The sequence below is a fragment of the Thermothielavioides terrestris genome, chromosome 5, assembly GCF_000226115.1.
Source record: "Thermothielavioides terrestris NRRL 8126 chromosome 5, complete sequence".
Classification (NCBI taxonomy): domain Eukaryota; kingdom Fungi; phylum Ascomycota; class Sordariomycetes; order Sordariales; family Chaetomiaceae; genus Thermothielavioides; species Thermothielavioides terrestris.
In genome coordinates this window covers 1506394-1519680 of record NC_016461.1, presented here as the reverse complement: position 1 = coordinate 1519680, position 13287 = coordinate 1506394, and the positions used below count along the sequence as shown (strand labels likewise).

The following is a 13287-nucleotide window of genomic DNA, read 5'->3' as shown; positions in this document are numbered from 1 at the left end:
TCGGAATAGAATCATGCTGTGGCGACAGAGAGTATGGCATTAAGTCGGCAGGCGAGACCAGGTCTCGGGGACTGCCACGTCTCGTGCGCTGCGCGCTGCCCAGCCTGTGCTTAATAATAATGAGACGATGGTTAGTTGTTGTTTCTGGTCGTTTCTCCCGAATCGAACAGGTTGTCGTGTAGGGCCGAGAGGACCGGGCTGGATTTGGAGGGAGGGAGGTGGGAGAAGGGGGGCAAGGAGGGGCCGGAATTTGGGGTTGGGCTGGAATGCAGCCTGTCCGCCATGAGAGATCGAGTGGGGGATCTGTCACCGTTCCATTCAGCAAGATGCAAGGTCTCGCAGCGGCGGCTGCCAGCCTTGCCCGGGGCAGCATTCCGAGAAGTGTTTCTCCAGGCAATGTCTCCCCACGCGATGCAGGCTGGCATTGCAACGGCAGCGTGGAGGGCTGCAGGTTTCCTCTTCACGGCAGATTTAACAGGCCTGAAATGAAGGAACTACGCTCTTCAGTTCCAACCTAGCCTTTGACCTCAGTTAGGTATGTACCGTGTAATGTAGGTATTCATTGGCCGTCTGCTTTGAATCCATCATGGATGACCTGCGGGCTGACCTCATTGGCCTATTTAGTTAGGTGAATGGTCCAACCCTTTTCTTGAAGCCTCCTTTTTCCACTTCGTTCAGCACAACGGGAAAGTGGGTTCAAGGGAAATATGACGTCTATCGCCAAACGGACTCGGTGCACCTAACTTCGCTCAGTGCGACGGCGCAGTCTTGCCGGTTCTCACGACGTACATTTAATGACGTACTGCTTTCTACAATGCGGGTACATACCTACCTTTCATGTCTGGTAAAGCAGACACGGCCGGAATTTCCCCGTCTTACCTCCCTTACCTGCACTTCTTCCTTACCCCGCCCTGAAGCTTCTCGATCCGGATACGCGGTGCGTAGGTACTCTCTCTGTGTATGCTGTGTAAGTCAGGGTGTCGGGTGTGTTGAACATTGAGCCTCTATCGGACCACAAGCTCTCCAACGAGCCCCGATCATCAAAGCACAGCCCCTCAAGGCATTACCATATTTTCATCATGGTATCTTCCTCTTCCTACCTCGTCTGCAACACCTGCGGCACGCAGCACGGCACGGCCGACCGCACCGCCCTGACGACGTGCTTTATCTGCGATGATCCGCGCCAGTACACGCCGCCGTCGGGCCAGAGCTTCACCACCCTCGCGGCGCTGCGCGAGGCCGGCGAACACCACAACGAGTTTCACCCCTTCCGCCCGCATCCTCTTCCTTCCCTCTCCGCATCTGGACAGCCGCCCCTCTTCACATCCATCATAACCGTTCCGAAGTTCGCCATTGGCCAGCGCGCGGTGCTCATACCGACGCCTGCGGGCAACGTGCTGTGGGATTGCATCACGTACCTGGATGAGGAGACGGTGCAGAAAGTGAATGACATGGGCGGCGTCAAGGCGATGGTGATTTCGCACCCGCATTTCTATTCGTCGCACCTGGAATGGGCGGAGCGGTTCAATTGCAAGGTCTACCTTGCAGCGGACGACAAGCGGTGGCTTGCGCGGCGGAACGAGGAGAGGCAGTTGTTTTTGGACGAAATCGAGACGAAGGTGGAGGTGGACGGGGTCGACACGGGAGTCAGGGTGGTCAAGTTGGGGGGCCACTTCCCGGGGAGCTGTAAGTCGCCAGAACTGCTTCCCGCTGCCTTGGTAAGAGGGAAGAGTCAGGGCGAGAATGTGCTGACACGCTTACCCAGTGGTTTTGCTCTATGAGGGACATCTCTTCACCGCGGACACGCTGATGATGACGCCGGCCGGGCGGAGCAACTGGAGCATTGATGCGCTGGGAAATCCGAGGGAGCGGCCCAAGGGAGTGAATACCTTCAGCTTTCTGTGGAGTATCCCCAACATGATTCCCCTAAGCGCCGACGAAATCATGCGCATGTGGCACATTTTGAAGAACTACCACTTCACGAGCGCTCATGGCCTGTTTCCGGATTGGGACATTGAGGATCAAAGTCTCAAGGCGCGCGTCCTGGAGAGCATGCAGATCCAGATCAGGGCGATGGGACACGGCCAGCATCCGTTGCTGGAGGAGTCGCTGTCATGATGCTTGAGTTAAGGTATCGCTGCTATTTACTACTGGCACAGGACGGCGGTCAGTTTGATTTTTTTTTTTTTTTTAAAAAAAAAAAAGGGGGAAAATATCCAGCCATTGTATACAACTCATCTTGGAAACTATGGTAATACAAATCTACTCTCGTCCCTGTTGTCGTCCACAATCCGCCCCCATTCCAGTAATAGCCGGAATAAATAGACTTCCATGTCCTCCCTCCGCAGCGCTTTTTCAGCCCAGCGTTTCCCCTGCTCAGCAATCCATTCAGCGTCTTCCGGCCGGCCCCGCATCACAAGCTCCCTTCCGTTCAGCTTGCGTATGTCTTGGTTTTTCTTGCCGTCCTGGATGCCGGTGAAATACGCGAGAGTGCCGTGCAATGCATGGAGGCGCAGATCGATGGGGACAAAATCCACCCACGGCCTCAGCCGCTCGCTGTACCACTCCTTGAAGATGGAGGCATAAAAGGGAACACTGTTTGACCGGAGAGTGCGCAAGAATTCGCGCGGAGGCCCGTTATCCGTGTCGACGACCATCACATACTGGTTCCGCAAGGGTTCCGTAACCTCTGGCTTCTTTGGGAACTCGTTGGCTGCAGCGTCGCAGTCGCCGCCGTTGGGACTCCGGCACGCAGTGTAGCTGGCGAACGAGACGTCTATCGGCAGAAAAGTGTTGAGCTCGGCCGTGGGTAGCTCCTCGAACGCCCATCTATTTTTCTTGCGCGGCAGGAGGAGCCTCGTCTTCTCCGAGCGGGTGGGGTTGTTGAGAGCGTGGACGAGCCGCTCCTGGTGGCCGCCGCGGACGAGCTCGTGGCTGGAGCCGAGCCGGGCCACGTTTCCGCGCCAAAAGAGTTGTTTGTATTTCATGTCGAAGGTCTCTGTGGTCGGCTCGGCTGGTTCGCTAATGCGCCGGAGCGGTATGAGGATGTCGCTGTAGCTGTCCGTTTTCGCCCGGCTGAAGACGGGGACCAGCTCCTGCAGAGGACGTAGCTCGGGAGAAGTCATGTGGAAGCTGTGCAGGCGGAGCAGATCGGACTGGTGGCAGATGTCTTGGGACAGCGGCCAGTTCGCCAGGTAAAGGCCTTGAGACTGCGGTTCGGCACACGCAGTGCAAAAGTCTCGGATATCCCAGTGGGTTGCCGCGCGCGCCTTAGTCCCCGGCGGACAAGTCAGCGCTGTCATCTCCCGGAGCGCCCTCACCGAAGTGAAGTTCTTTTGGGCCACAAGCTTGTCGGTGATGGCGGCCTGAGCCTCGGGCATCTCGCCGAGATTGGGAGCGGCCCTCGGCAGCAACTTGCTTACTCGCTTCCGATATGCCGTGCGAGTAACCCTCTGCACCTCATCCCACGGCGCAAGCACCCGGGGCCGCTCGTCTAAGTTGATGGTGAGTTCCATGTCCGGAAGGTGTCCGGCAAAGCCCTTCACTAGGTCAAGCAGATCATCCATTACGGCCTTGTACGGGCTTCCCGGAGGAAGATTGTGCTGAGGCTTGCCCCCCCGGATCTGAAGCATGGCCATGTCGGGCTCCGCCGCGGCACGGCGGGTATCCTCTCTGATTTTTGCCGGCGGTATGCCCCAGAACGGGAGGAGGTCATTTTCCATTTGCGGAAAGTGATCGAGGATCTCCGAGCGGCGGTTTTTGGCGAAGTCATACCAGATGTCAAACTTCGGGGGCGGCTCTCGCCCGTTGTGGCGCTCTTTGTATTCCTGGACTGCGACGGGCAACGAGTCGCTGACGGTGGCGTGGCGCAACCATCGGTCAGCTTCAATCCTGGCATTGTAGATGACCTTGACCAGCGGATGGTTATCGACAATTTGGAGTGCCTTGATCGGAGTGTAGATGGTCGCCGCGATGGTGAGAATGACGAGAAGAAACACCACGAAGGCCCGATGCACAATGGCAACGGACTGCATGTTGCTTGCGTAGATAAACGACGAGAATCCGAAGCAGATACACATTAGTGCCAGGTAAGTCACGACGGGCGACACGTTCTCCCACGTCCCAATCAACCTCGTCTTCTGGACGGCTAGCGGGAGGCCAAGGATGAAAGTAATGGTGCCCACCAGCGACAGAGGACTTCCTTCGGTGGCGAGGAGGCTGGTAGCAATGAGGAAGGCGGAGAATGCCAGGCCGTCGACCACAACATCAAAGAAGTAGAGGGAGTCGAGGCCCCTAAAATGGTAGCCAGCTAGGCTGGCGTGAAATACTAGGCGTGACGTCCAGTATGCCAGCGCAGCGCCCAGCGAGGAGACCAGAAGAATGACGCTCAAAGTTCTCAGGCGGGATTTAGTGGTTCGGGCCCAGGCAAGAGTACGCCAGGCGACAACGGCGATGGCTGCGTCCAGCAACAAGCCGGTCCATTGCAAGAAGCCAATAAAGAGTCGTCGGTCCTGGCTTGAGCAGAAGAAAGTTGATGGGGGATCTTGCGACGACGCAAGGTAGGTGCCCAAAGTCAGCATCACGACGCCGATGATCAGAGACGCCCTTGACTCGTTTATCCAGACACCTAGGGCGTCGAAGAGAGTCATTCCGAGATTGACCTCTTTGTCGCCATCGCCATCAACAACCCGCGAACGTGCCCTGCGTCCTGGCGCGAGCTCATATACGAGGATCAGTAATGGCAGAAATGCCTGCCCACTATCAGCATGGAGACGAGAAGGTTCATGAAAAGAGACGGGTTATAAGAAGAAAAAGAAAGGAGTTACCTCAATCCCGGGCTTTGAACATTGGAGATCGAAGGTCACGCGGTGGAAGACTTCCAGTCGCAGAATGATACAGATGATCAGACCGGGCAGAAAGTATCGCCGCGGTTTCTTGGGAAGGTCGGGACGAACAACCTTCAACGGGCCCAGCTCATCATCTGCAGGGTGACGAGTCAATCATCAGCACCTAAAGGCGATCAGAGAAACGGGGTGAAGGGTGAGACGGACCGAATCTGCCGTTTGCACCGGGAAGCCAGACGGCAAAAAAGCTAACGACATAAGAGGACACGGCTGCGATGAAGAGAACAAGCAGAGAGGAGAGCCGGGGCTGCTCTTTTGTCGTCGCATGCTCCATTAGCCCTCGGACCGAGTCGAAGCGAAACGGGATCGGGACGGCTCACCTATGGTCTGATGGTCTTCCAGGTTGTATGCGAGCCACAGAAAGAAGACAACGGCGCTGAATGGGAGACAAGCTAGCGTTAACCACGGATTTTCCAATGCATTGGAAGTGCTGGTTCGAGGCGCGCTTACCACAGCGCCGTCAACCGGTTCGCCATGAGGTCGTTGTCGTTGTCGTCGCGGTCGGGGGCTGAGCGCCGCGGGAATCCCCGGTCGAGTCACGCACCCTGGGATGCATCAAACCCAGCAAAGAAGGGCCCACGGGGCTGTCGAGGTTAGCAGCTAGCTGGGGGCATGAATAGCAAGTGTCAACCCATTATTGATATTGAGGGGCGGTGTTGGACGACGTGTTAGGTGTTCAGGCAGGCAGGCGTTTACGGAGGGTGTGAATGTAAATCTGTACTCGCGCCAAGCATTCCCCCTTGGTGTCTCCACAATACCGGGCTGTGCCTGACAGGGCTTGAGACAGGAGCGTTAATTACGGATCCTCTGTCCATTCCATATTCCGCCCAGGATGGGCATGAGTCGTCAACTCTGCAGTACGGATATACGGTAATACGGCGCAGCTAGGTACCTCTTACACAGTAAGAACACGGAACACAGTCAGTTAGGTACAGTACCAGGTAATAACCCGACCAGTGACGCAAGTGCCAACGACGCGTCTTCCTTCTCTCAGCAACTCGAACCGTGTCTCTGCTCATCCGGGGCCGGGTCCCATGGCCAACCCAACGCAGCTCCGACAATGACCTCGCTCAAGACCGGCCCCGCGACGCCGGGCCTGCATCTCCTCTACATCCCCGCCGTGTGCGCTCTGATCCTCTTCCAGGGCTACTACTCGCAGTACCTCTTCAACAGCGACCCCGCCCTCGACCCTGGGCCTCTCACTCGCCGCCAAACACTCACCTTCAACATCCTGCTTCTGTGCCTCTGGTGGACCTATTACCGCGCCTGCACCGTCGACCCGGGTCGGTACCGCTTCCCGCCATCACCACCGTCGTCATCCTCGTCTGCCCCCAATCCCTCGCGCGAGCGCGAGCCCGACCTCCGCGCTGCCTGGAGCTCGACCTCGATCTCGACCCTCCACAAACGCGCGCGCTGGTGCAAGAAATGCGCCGCCCCGAAGCCGCTCCGCGCCCACCACTGCCGGCACTGCGGGCGCTGCATCCCCAAGATGGACCACCACTGCCCGTGGACGGGCAGCTGCGTCTCGATGCAGACCTTCCCGTACTTCCTGCGCTTCCTGCTGTACACGAACCTCGCGCTGTGGTACCTGGCCCGCCTGCTGTGGCACCGCGCCGCCGCCGTGTGGGCGGCCCGCCGCCTGCCCGCCTACCTCGGCCCGTCGCTGTCCAGCCTGATCGGCTTGACGGTGCTGGCGCTGGCGAATGCGGCGACCGTCTTCGCCCTCGGCGTGCTGCTGTTTACCACCGTCAAGGGGTGGGTCTTCAACTGCACCATGATCGAGAACTGGGAGGTGGATCGGCATGAGGCCGTGCTGGCGCGCATGGACGACACGGGCCCCGGGGGTGGGCACTTCTGGAGCGACGATGACGCCGCGCTGCGCGAGACGCTCGAGCGGATCGAGTTTCCGTACGACATCGGCGTGTTTGCGAACATGGCGCAGGCGATGGGGACGCGGAACCCCCTCAGGTGGTTCTTGCCGGTGTTCGGAGGCGGGCCGGTGATTAACAACGAGACTCCCGGGAAGGGTCCCGGGTGGGAGTGGGAGGAGAACGGTTTCAATGATCTGCCTGGGCTGTGGCCGCCCCCCGATCCGGAGAGGATGCGACAGGCGAGGAGGGGTGCGTGGCCCGGTGCTGCGCAGCAGCTGGGTCCAAGATACGACCAGTATCAGACCCCTGAAGAGGTGAAGGCGGCTTTTGCCAAGCGGCAGAAGGAGGACTTCCTGAGGAGGCGGAGGGTGCACGCGCAACAGGTTCACCAGCGGTCCGGAATCATTGCCGAGTTGGAAGAGACGGACGAGCTGCCCCGTTCCGGGGAAGAAAGGGATGGTGAGAACGACGAGTGGGTTGAGACGCACCTCTGGACGAACTCTGACGGCGACCGCCTGTGGGACTATGGTGTGGACGAGGACGTTGAGGAGGAACTTATATCTGCGGACAACAAGGACGACGACGTGCCTTTGGCGGAGTTGATTCGCAGGCGAACAGTCCGGTCGAGGGAAGACGATGGCTGAGTTACTCTCTGGGTCGCAAGCGACGCCGCTAGCATTGCGCTTGTTCATCGGGATAGAAAAGGCGGTTGCAGAATATGCCGGCCATCGGGACCGCTTCTAGATTTTGAACTTTGTCACAAGACGGCACTTCTCTAACAGCTTTATCCGACACGATATGTTCGCTCCCGCGGCGGATCGCACAAAAAAAACCGCCCTGGCATTCCACAACTTGCGACAAGACATGAAAGCTAGCTAGCATCTACCATTCGTCATCATCATCATCCTTCTTTGCCATGGCGTTCTTCCTCGCCAGCAAGGCATCCGCTAAGCTCCCGGCCAGACTTGGCGTCGGGGTATTGCTCCTGCTGCTGTCCGACCCGTTTAGGCTCATACCGGAATCGCGAGCCTGCAGAGCCGCAGGCTTCTTGCCGGCGGCCGGGCGCTTGGCGGGGGGCTGTGGCGCCGCCGGCTTCGCTTTCGCAACAGCACCGTTCGCCGCCGGCGGAGGCGGAGGGGGACGCGGCGCCACGACAGGGGCGGCCTCTTGTTCCTCCACATAGGCGGCAGGAACCCACGCTTGCCCGGCAGCATTCTTCGCGAGCCACCAGCCTGGCAAGGGATTGGTCAGCAATAATCAGCCTTCGTATCTGGGCTTACAAACTCACCGTTGTTTTCCTTCTGGACGATTTCGATCAACTCGCCCGCCTTGATCGACAGCTCATTGTCCCTCTGGCCAACGAAATCATATAATACCTTGGCCATAATTTTTGGTTTTACAGGCGGCGCCGCTGGTGGCGGGGGAGGAGGCGCGCGGACGGCTGACGAGTTGGATTGCTGTCGAGTGTGTGAGGGAATGGTGACCGATGCCGCCGCCGCCGCCGCCGCCGCCGCCGCATGGGGTTGAGGGACGGGCCGTGACGACGCGGTTGCAGCAGCCGATGTAGATGTGACTGCTGACGGCCGGGGCTGAGGAGTGCGGTTGACTGGGAACCGGGAAGGTCTGCCACCTGGCCCGCCAGGCTTGATGAGCTTACCCCGGGTGATCGGTCTCGGCGGAACCGGCTTGCCCTTGGGCGTCGGCCGCGAAACGGAGTTCGCCGGCTCGCCCTGCTGCGTATGCACGGCGCCGCTTTTGTAGAAGTCGTGCGGAGTGGGCGCGTCCTTCAGCACCTTCACCACCTGCATCTTGCCCGGCTTCTTGGCGTACTCGATCGTGTCTCCAATCTTCAGGTTGAACCCGCCCGGCATTACCCTCTTCATCTGCGTGAACATCTCCGTCTTGAGCACGCAGTTGAGCAGGGGATCAGCCTCTTGTTGCGACCCCACGCCCAAGGAAAACCAGTCGTCGCGGCACGTAGACGTGCCGATGAACTTGATGGCACCCAGGGGGAGAGCACGCTCCACCACGATCTGAACCTGGTGGTTCTGGCCCAACACCTGTGCCACAATGTAGTACTTGCTGTTGGTGACAATCAGGATTCTGGGGCTCGGCTTGCTGGATCGGCCAAACTTTGCCTCGAGGATCTCGCCGCGGCAGGAGAAGACTGCTTTCTCGTTGCTTCCCAGTTGGATAGCGTTCCGGACCTGGGCTCCGGGGCCGGTGCTGGCATTGATGCCCAGGTAGTCGCCAAGGAACCGTCGCGAGCCCAGAAGGCTCATCCTCCTGCGCTCTTTCCGGCCCTGCAGGACTCTGTGGCCCTCCTCCCGGAGCTGGAGGTACTCGGCCCCGACTCGCTTCTTCCTCCAGAAACGCTGAATACGGGTTGCCGCCTCTGCCCTGTAAGCCAAGTATGCCCGCCACATCCGCTGGATGCGCGTCGCCATGTTATGCCAGTACCGGTCTCGCATGTGTTCGAGCGCAAACAGTGTCTCAGGGGACTTGATGAAAGCCTTGGTGACGCCGAGCTGCCATTCTTCCTGGGGAATGCTCGTATCCTTCAGGATCTGCTTGACGGCCGCTTCGTAGGACCCTTGCCAGGTGTACTCGCCAGCATACGAGGTGGCGGGCGAGAGAAGGAAGAAGCGATCGACAAACTTCTCGAAAGACTGGCGGTAGGCGAAGCCAGCGCGCCGGATACGCACGTTTTCCTGAAGACCGAGATACTTGATCTGGTGCAGGACGTTGGGAACGTTATACTCGCTGGGCGATTTGTTCTCGTTGGGCTTAATGGTCCGGATATACGAAGGCTGGCACTTCATGAGCGTGTCGACGAGCGCGTTGGCCGAGGCTCGTATCCTGTCGCCCGCTGACGGAGGTTGTTTCCGGTTATCCTGGTCGACCTGGTCGGGGAAGAGGGTGTGGATGAACCTGTTTTGGCTGATCTGGAAGAGGTTGAGCAGGCCCTTCAGCAGCTGGTCCTTGTTCTTGTCCGTAATGCCATCTACGGTGTATGTGACGTCGCCGGCGTAGTGCTTGACAATAAAACTGCCCTGCCGGGGGGTGAGGTGAGGATTCGACATGCCGTTGATGCTCTGCATGAAGGTGCGGTCGCAGGCGGCCGGGTCGGCGTGGGCGGTCTTTGTAGCATCCTTCATGGCGGAGAAGATACCGGGTGGCCTGATGGACTCGATCAGGTCGCACACGATCTTGTTGTCGAAGTAAGAGATGGGAGTCCACTTGATCTGCTCCCGCGCGTACTCCTCCTGCTCCGCCTTCAAGGTTAACTGGATGAAGATCTGCTGCAGTTTCTCGTTCACGTAGTTGATGCAGAGCTGCTCGAAACTGTTCTTCTCAAAGATCTCGAAGCCGTAAATGTCAAGAATGCCAATCGAGTTCGCCGTCGCTTGCCGCGCCCTCAGAGACTGGTTTATCCGCTCGACGATCCAGTCGAACAAGTTGTTGTAGATGGCCTTGGCCAGGGCGTCTCTAGTCGCCATCGCTTGGGCCACATTGGCGGGGGATTCGATCACCTCTCCGTTTCTCGGCGTCAGGATCCGGATCGTAATCGCGTGGACCAGCCGGGCAGGGTCGACTTCGAGGAGGTAGGCCAGGAAGTCCACCACGGACTGGTCTGACACGGCGGCGTATCCGCTGTCGTCCTCGCGAAAGACGAGGTTGCCCGTCCAGAGGATGGCGGCTAGCATTCGGAAGATGCTGTCCTGCTCCGCCTGAGAGAGGCCGATGACCTTCATGGCGTTGAGCGTGTCCTGGAAGTCAGCCAAGTCATCAATTCCGTCGACATTGAAGCACTTGGATCTGCTCGTGTAAATGTATGTCTCCGGCTTCTGCACTCCAAATATCTCCCGGTAGTGCTGCGAAGCGCCCTTGGTGAACTGGTAGAAGATGTGGAAGTTGCGCTCGTTCGTGATCTGGCCGACTACGCGCGACTTCTCGAGCAGGTAGTTTGTGATGTCGGCGCCTACGGGCTCGCCCTGGGCGTTGAAGTGGATCTGCAGATACTTGCCGAATCGCGACGAGTTGTTGTTCCGCAACGTTTTTGCATTGCCGAAGGATTCCAGCAGGGGGTTGGTCGCCAGGACCATGTCCTTGATCTGCTGGATGTCACCCGTCTCGCCGCCCGAGACATTGGCGATGTACTGCATGATGCGCTTGGCCGCCTCTGTCTTGCCAGCACCGGACTCGCCCGAGATGATGACGCACTGGTTGTCCTTGTACGCCTTCATGTTGTAATAGGCAGACTCAGCAATGGCAAACACGTGCGGGGGCATCTCCAGCCGGTTCTTTCCCCGGTAGCTGTTGAGGACCTGCTCGGTGTAGATGCCGAGATCGCGGAAGGGGTTGACCGACACCAAGACATGGCCGATGTACGTGTAGATCTCCCCGCCCTCGAACCGCTTCTTCAAGTTCTCGTTGATGGCCTCGTTGGACACGGTGCGCAGCAGCGTGAGGTCCGAGACGCCGATCTCCTTCTTCTTGGTCGTGTCGAAGGTAGCCTTCTTAGGCTTGCTGGGACCCGCTTGGCCGGTTCCGGCGGCAGACCGGTCGGCCCGCGCGGCCTTGTCCTTTGCACGACGAGTGATGCCCTAGAACAAGCTCGCGGTCAGCGATGCCCGGTCTCCGATGTGCGGGCGCGGGAGCGGGCGCCGGCGCCGGCGGGGTTGCCGGTTCGACGGCGATGCTTACCATGGCGGGTCCGTCACGCGCGTGCTAAGTAACCTGAAAATTGGCCGCAGTAAACCGATTATCGCGCAGTCAAGCCAGTAGGTGTCCGGTCGTGGATAGCTGGTCGCCAACAGCAAAAAAAAAACGAACGCGCTGGCGGCACGGGAATCTGTGGTTTGCGATCCAGGTGCGAGTATGGGTACCGTGGGTAAACTGCGCGGTTCGAAGCCGCCCAAGCAGGAATCTTGGGGCCGCCAACGGTGGTGCCTGATGGCCGTTCCTCCGCACCCCTGTGCAGTGACGAAAGGGCAGCGATGAAAATGCTAGTGGGGCAGCCTTGCTGCGCAGCGAGTAGCAAAGAACCTGGAAAGTACCCGACGGAGTACACTATTTCCTACACTACACCATGGAGTACTTCGTATGCACGGAGAGAATTGCGACTCAGCCACAAAGCTTGCCCCGCGAGCCGCGCAAGCCATCCAAGCAAGCAAGCCGCCGCCGAGAGAGTACCCCACCTAAGACCTGTTATGATCTGAGTTGATAAGTCAAAGATACGGGTACCTTACAATACCTCCAGTTAGTTACTTCCCCGTTCCCGCAGCACGGAGTACGCAGCAACTTAGATGGTGACACCATACGCAAGGCAAAGGCGAGCTTCCGGAGAGGCCAAGCCACAACCTTAGATATCACCAGAGAGCAAGATAGTTACTGTAGGTTACTGCTCAGTAGGTCCTCTTTTGCTTAAGGCCGACGCTGAATCATTTGCCGCTGGTCGACCCAGCCCTAAGACTTTTTACGGCTCCTGAGGCTGCTAGATCCAGCGGCGAGTCTGGCGCTCTGACTCTCTGGGCGTCGGCCGTCTTTCTGCTCATAAGAGACATGAAGAAGTCAAGCTCTGTGGGCTGACGGAGGGGAAGCTCATCGAATTTATATCATGAAGGCGGGACCCTCCTGTGCACTGAGGTATGTACTGCAAACTGCGTAGTATACAATGGTAGCTGGCCTGCGTGTATGGGGAGACGCACAAATCGGACGATTCCCCACGTGCTGCACGGCCCGGATCACTCTCGGCCAGGACGGAGCATGGTGTGCAAATACCTGCAGGTGCGCAACACCGGCAAACAAGCTTATTCCATCCGAACGCAGCTATATACTACAAGCAGGAGTAAGGATCTGCTGTCTCTTCGGACGAGGAACGGCCTATTCCCAAGTTCTCTGCTGTGTAGTTCAAGATCCCATAAAGCAAGCCGCCTCGTTGTGTGCTTCAGTTCGCAGTCGTCAAGAGGAACCGCGGCCTGCCGGAGTCCCTCCAACTGTCAGTTTCAACCGGGAATCGGAGCATACCGCCCAGGGGCTTCATGACTTGCCCTTCCTGCGCTGTCGACCGGAGCCCTTCCCGCATAGTCCCGTTGTTTCCATCATCACAGCCGTGCGATGCCTTGCTTCCACCTTGCGACTTGCTGGGCCTGGATTGGCCGCTTCACAAATAGATCTACCACCCGGACATGGCACTAATGTCAGGCATGGTGTGCAGCGGCGTTAACTAGAAGCCTGAGCAACCGAATCTGGGAGGTGGTGTACTTGGTAGTTCGGGACTCGGTCTGGATTCGAGGCTTCCCACGGCATTCTCGAGGTCCGTCAGAACGCTCATCCAGTAAGGTCCATGATAAGTCGCAACCGATAGCCGTCGACGGAGGGTTCTTCGACACTTGGTCTCTCCTGTGAGGTAGTTACCGACCTGATGTGCTGTATACTGCGTATGTTGCACGGAGTCCGGATTATTATCCACAGTACGAGGCAGAAAAGAGCAAGGAAATGGAATGATC

General features: G+C 58.4%; 4 protein-coding genes across 4 annotated transcripts; 2 read left to right on the top strand and 2 right to left on the bottom strand.

The window, feature by feature from the left end:
* The first annotated feature begins 668 nt into the window (after positions 1-668).
* Positions 669-2182, top strand: THITE_2121292 (uncharacterized protein). The gene is made up of 2 exons (XM_003656489.1): positions 669-1686; positions 1766-2182. The coding sequence occupies exons 1-2, from the start codon at positions 1080-1082 to the stop codon at positions 2116-2118; spliced, it is 960 nt and encodes a 319-aa protein (XP_003656537.1). The 5' UTR covers positions 669-1079; the 3' UTR covers positions 2119-2182.
* Positions 2183-5020, bottom strand: THITE_2121291 (glycosyltransferase family 90 protein). Its single transcript, XM_003656488.1, has one exon. The coding sequence runs from the start codon at positions 4647-4649 to the stop codon at positions 2247-2249; it is 2403 nt and encodes an 800-aa protein (XP_003656536.1). The 5' UTR covers positions 4650-5020; the 3' UTR covers positions 2183-2246.
* Positions 5021-5869: 849 nt separating this feature from the next.
* On the top strand, positions 5870-7555 carry THITE_2121289 (uncharacterized protein). Its single transcript, XM_003656487.1, has one exon. The coding sequence runs from the start codon at positions 5965-5967 to the stop codon at positions 7417-7419; it is 1455 nt and encodes a 484-aa protein (XP_003656535.1). The 5' UTR covers positions 5870-5964; the 3' UTR covers positions 7420-7555.
* Positions 7539-11801, bottom strand: THITE_2121288 (uncharacterized protein). Its single transcript, XM_003656486.1, has 3 exons — positions 11483-11801; positions 8064-11382; positions 7539-8007 (listed from the first exon to the last, which is right to left on the bottom strand). Exons 1-3 carry the CDS (start codon positions 11483-11485, stop codon positions 7658-7660), a joined length of 3672 nt encoding a protein of 1223 aa, XP_003656534.1. The 5' UTR covers positions 11486-11801; the 3' UTR covers positions 7539-7657.
* Between the last annotated feature and the right edge of the window lie 1486 nt (positions 11802-13287).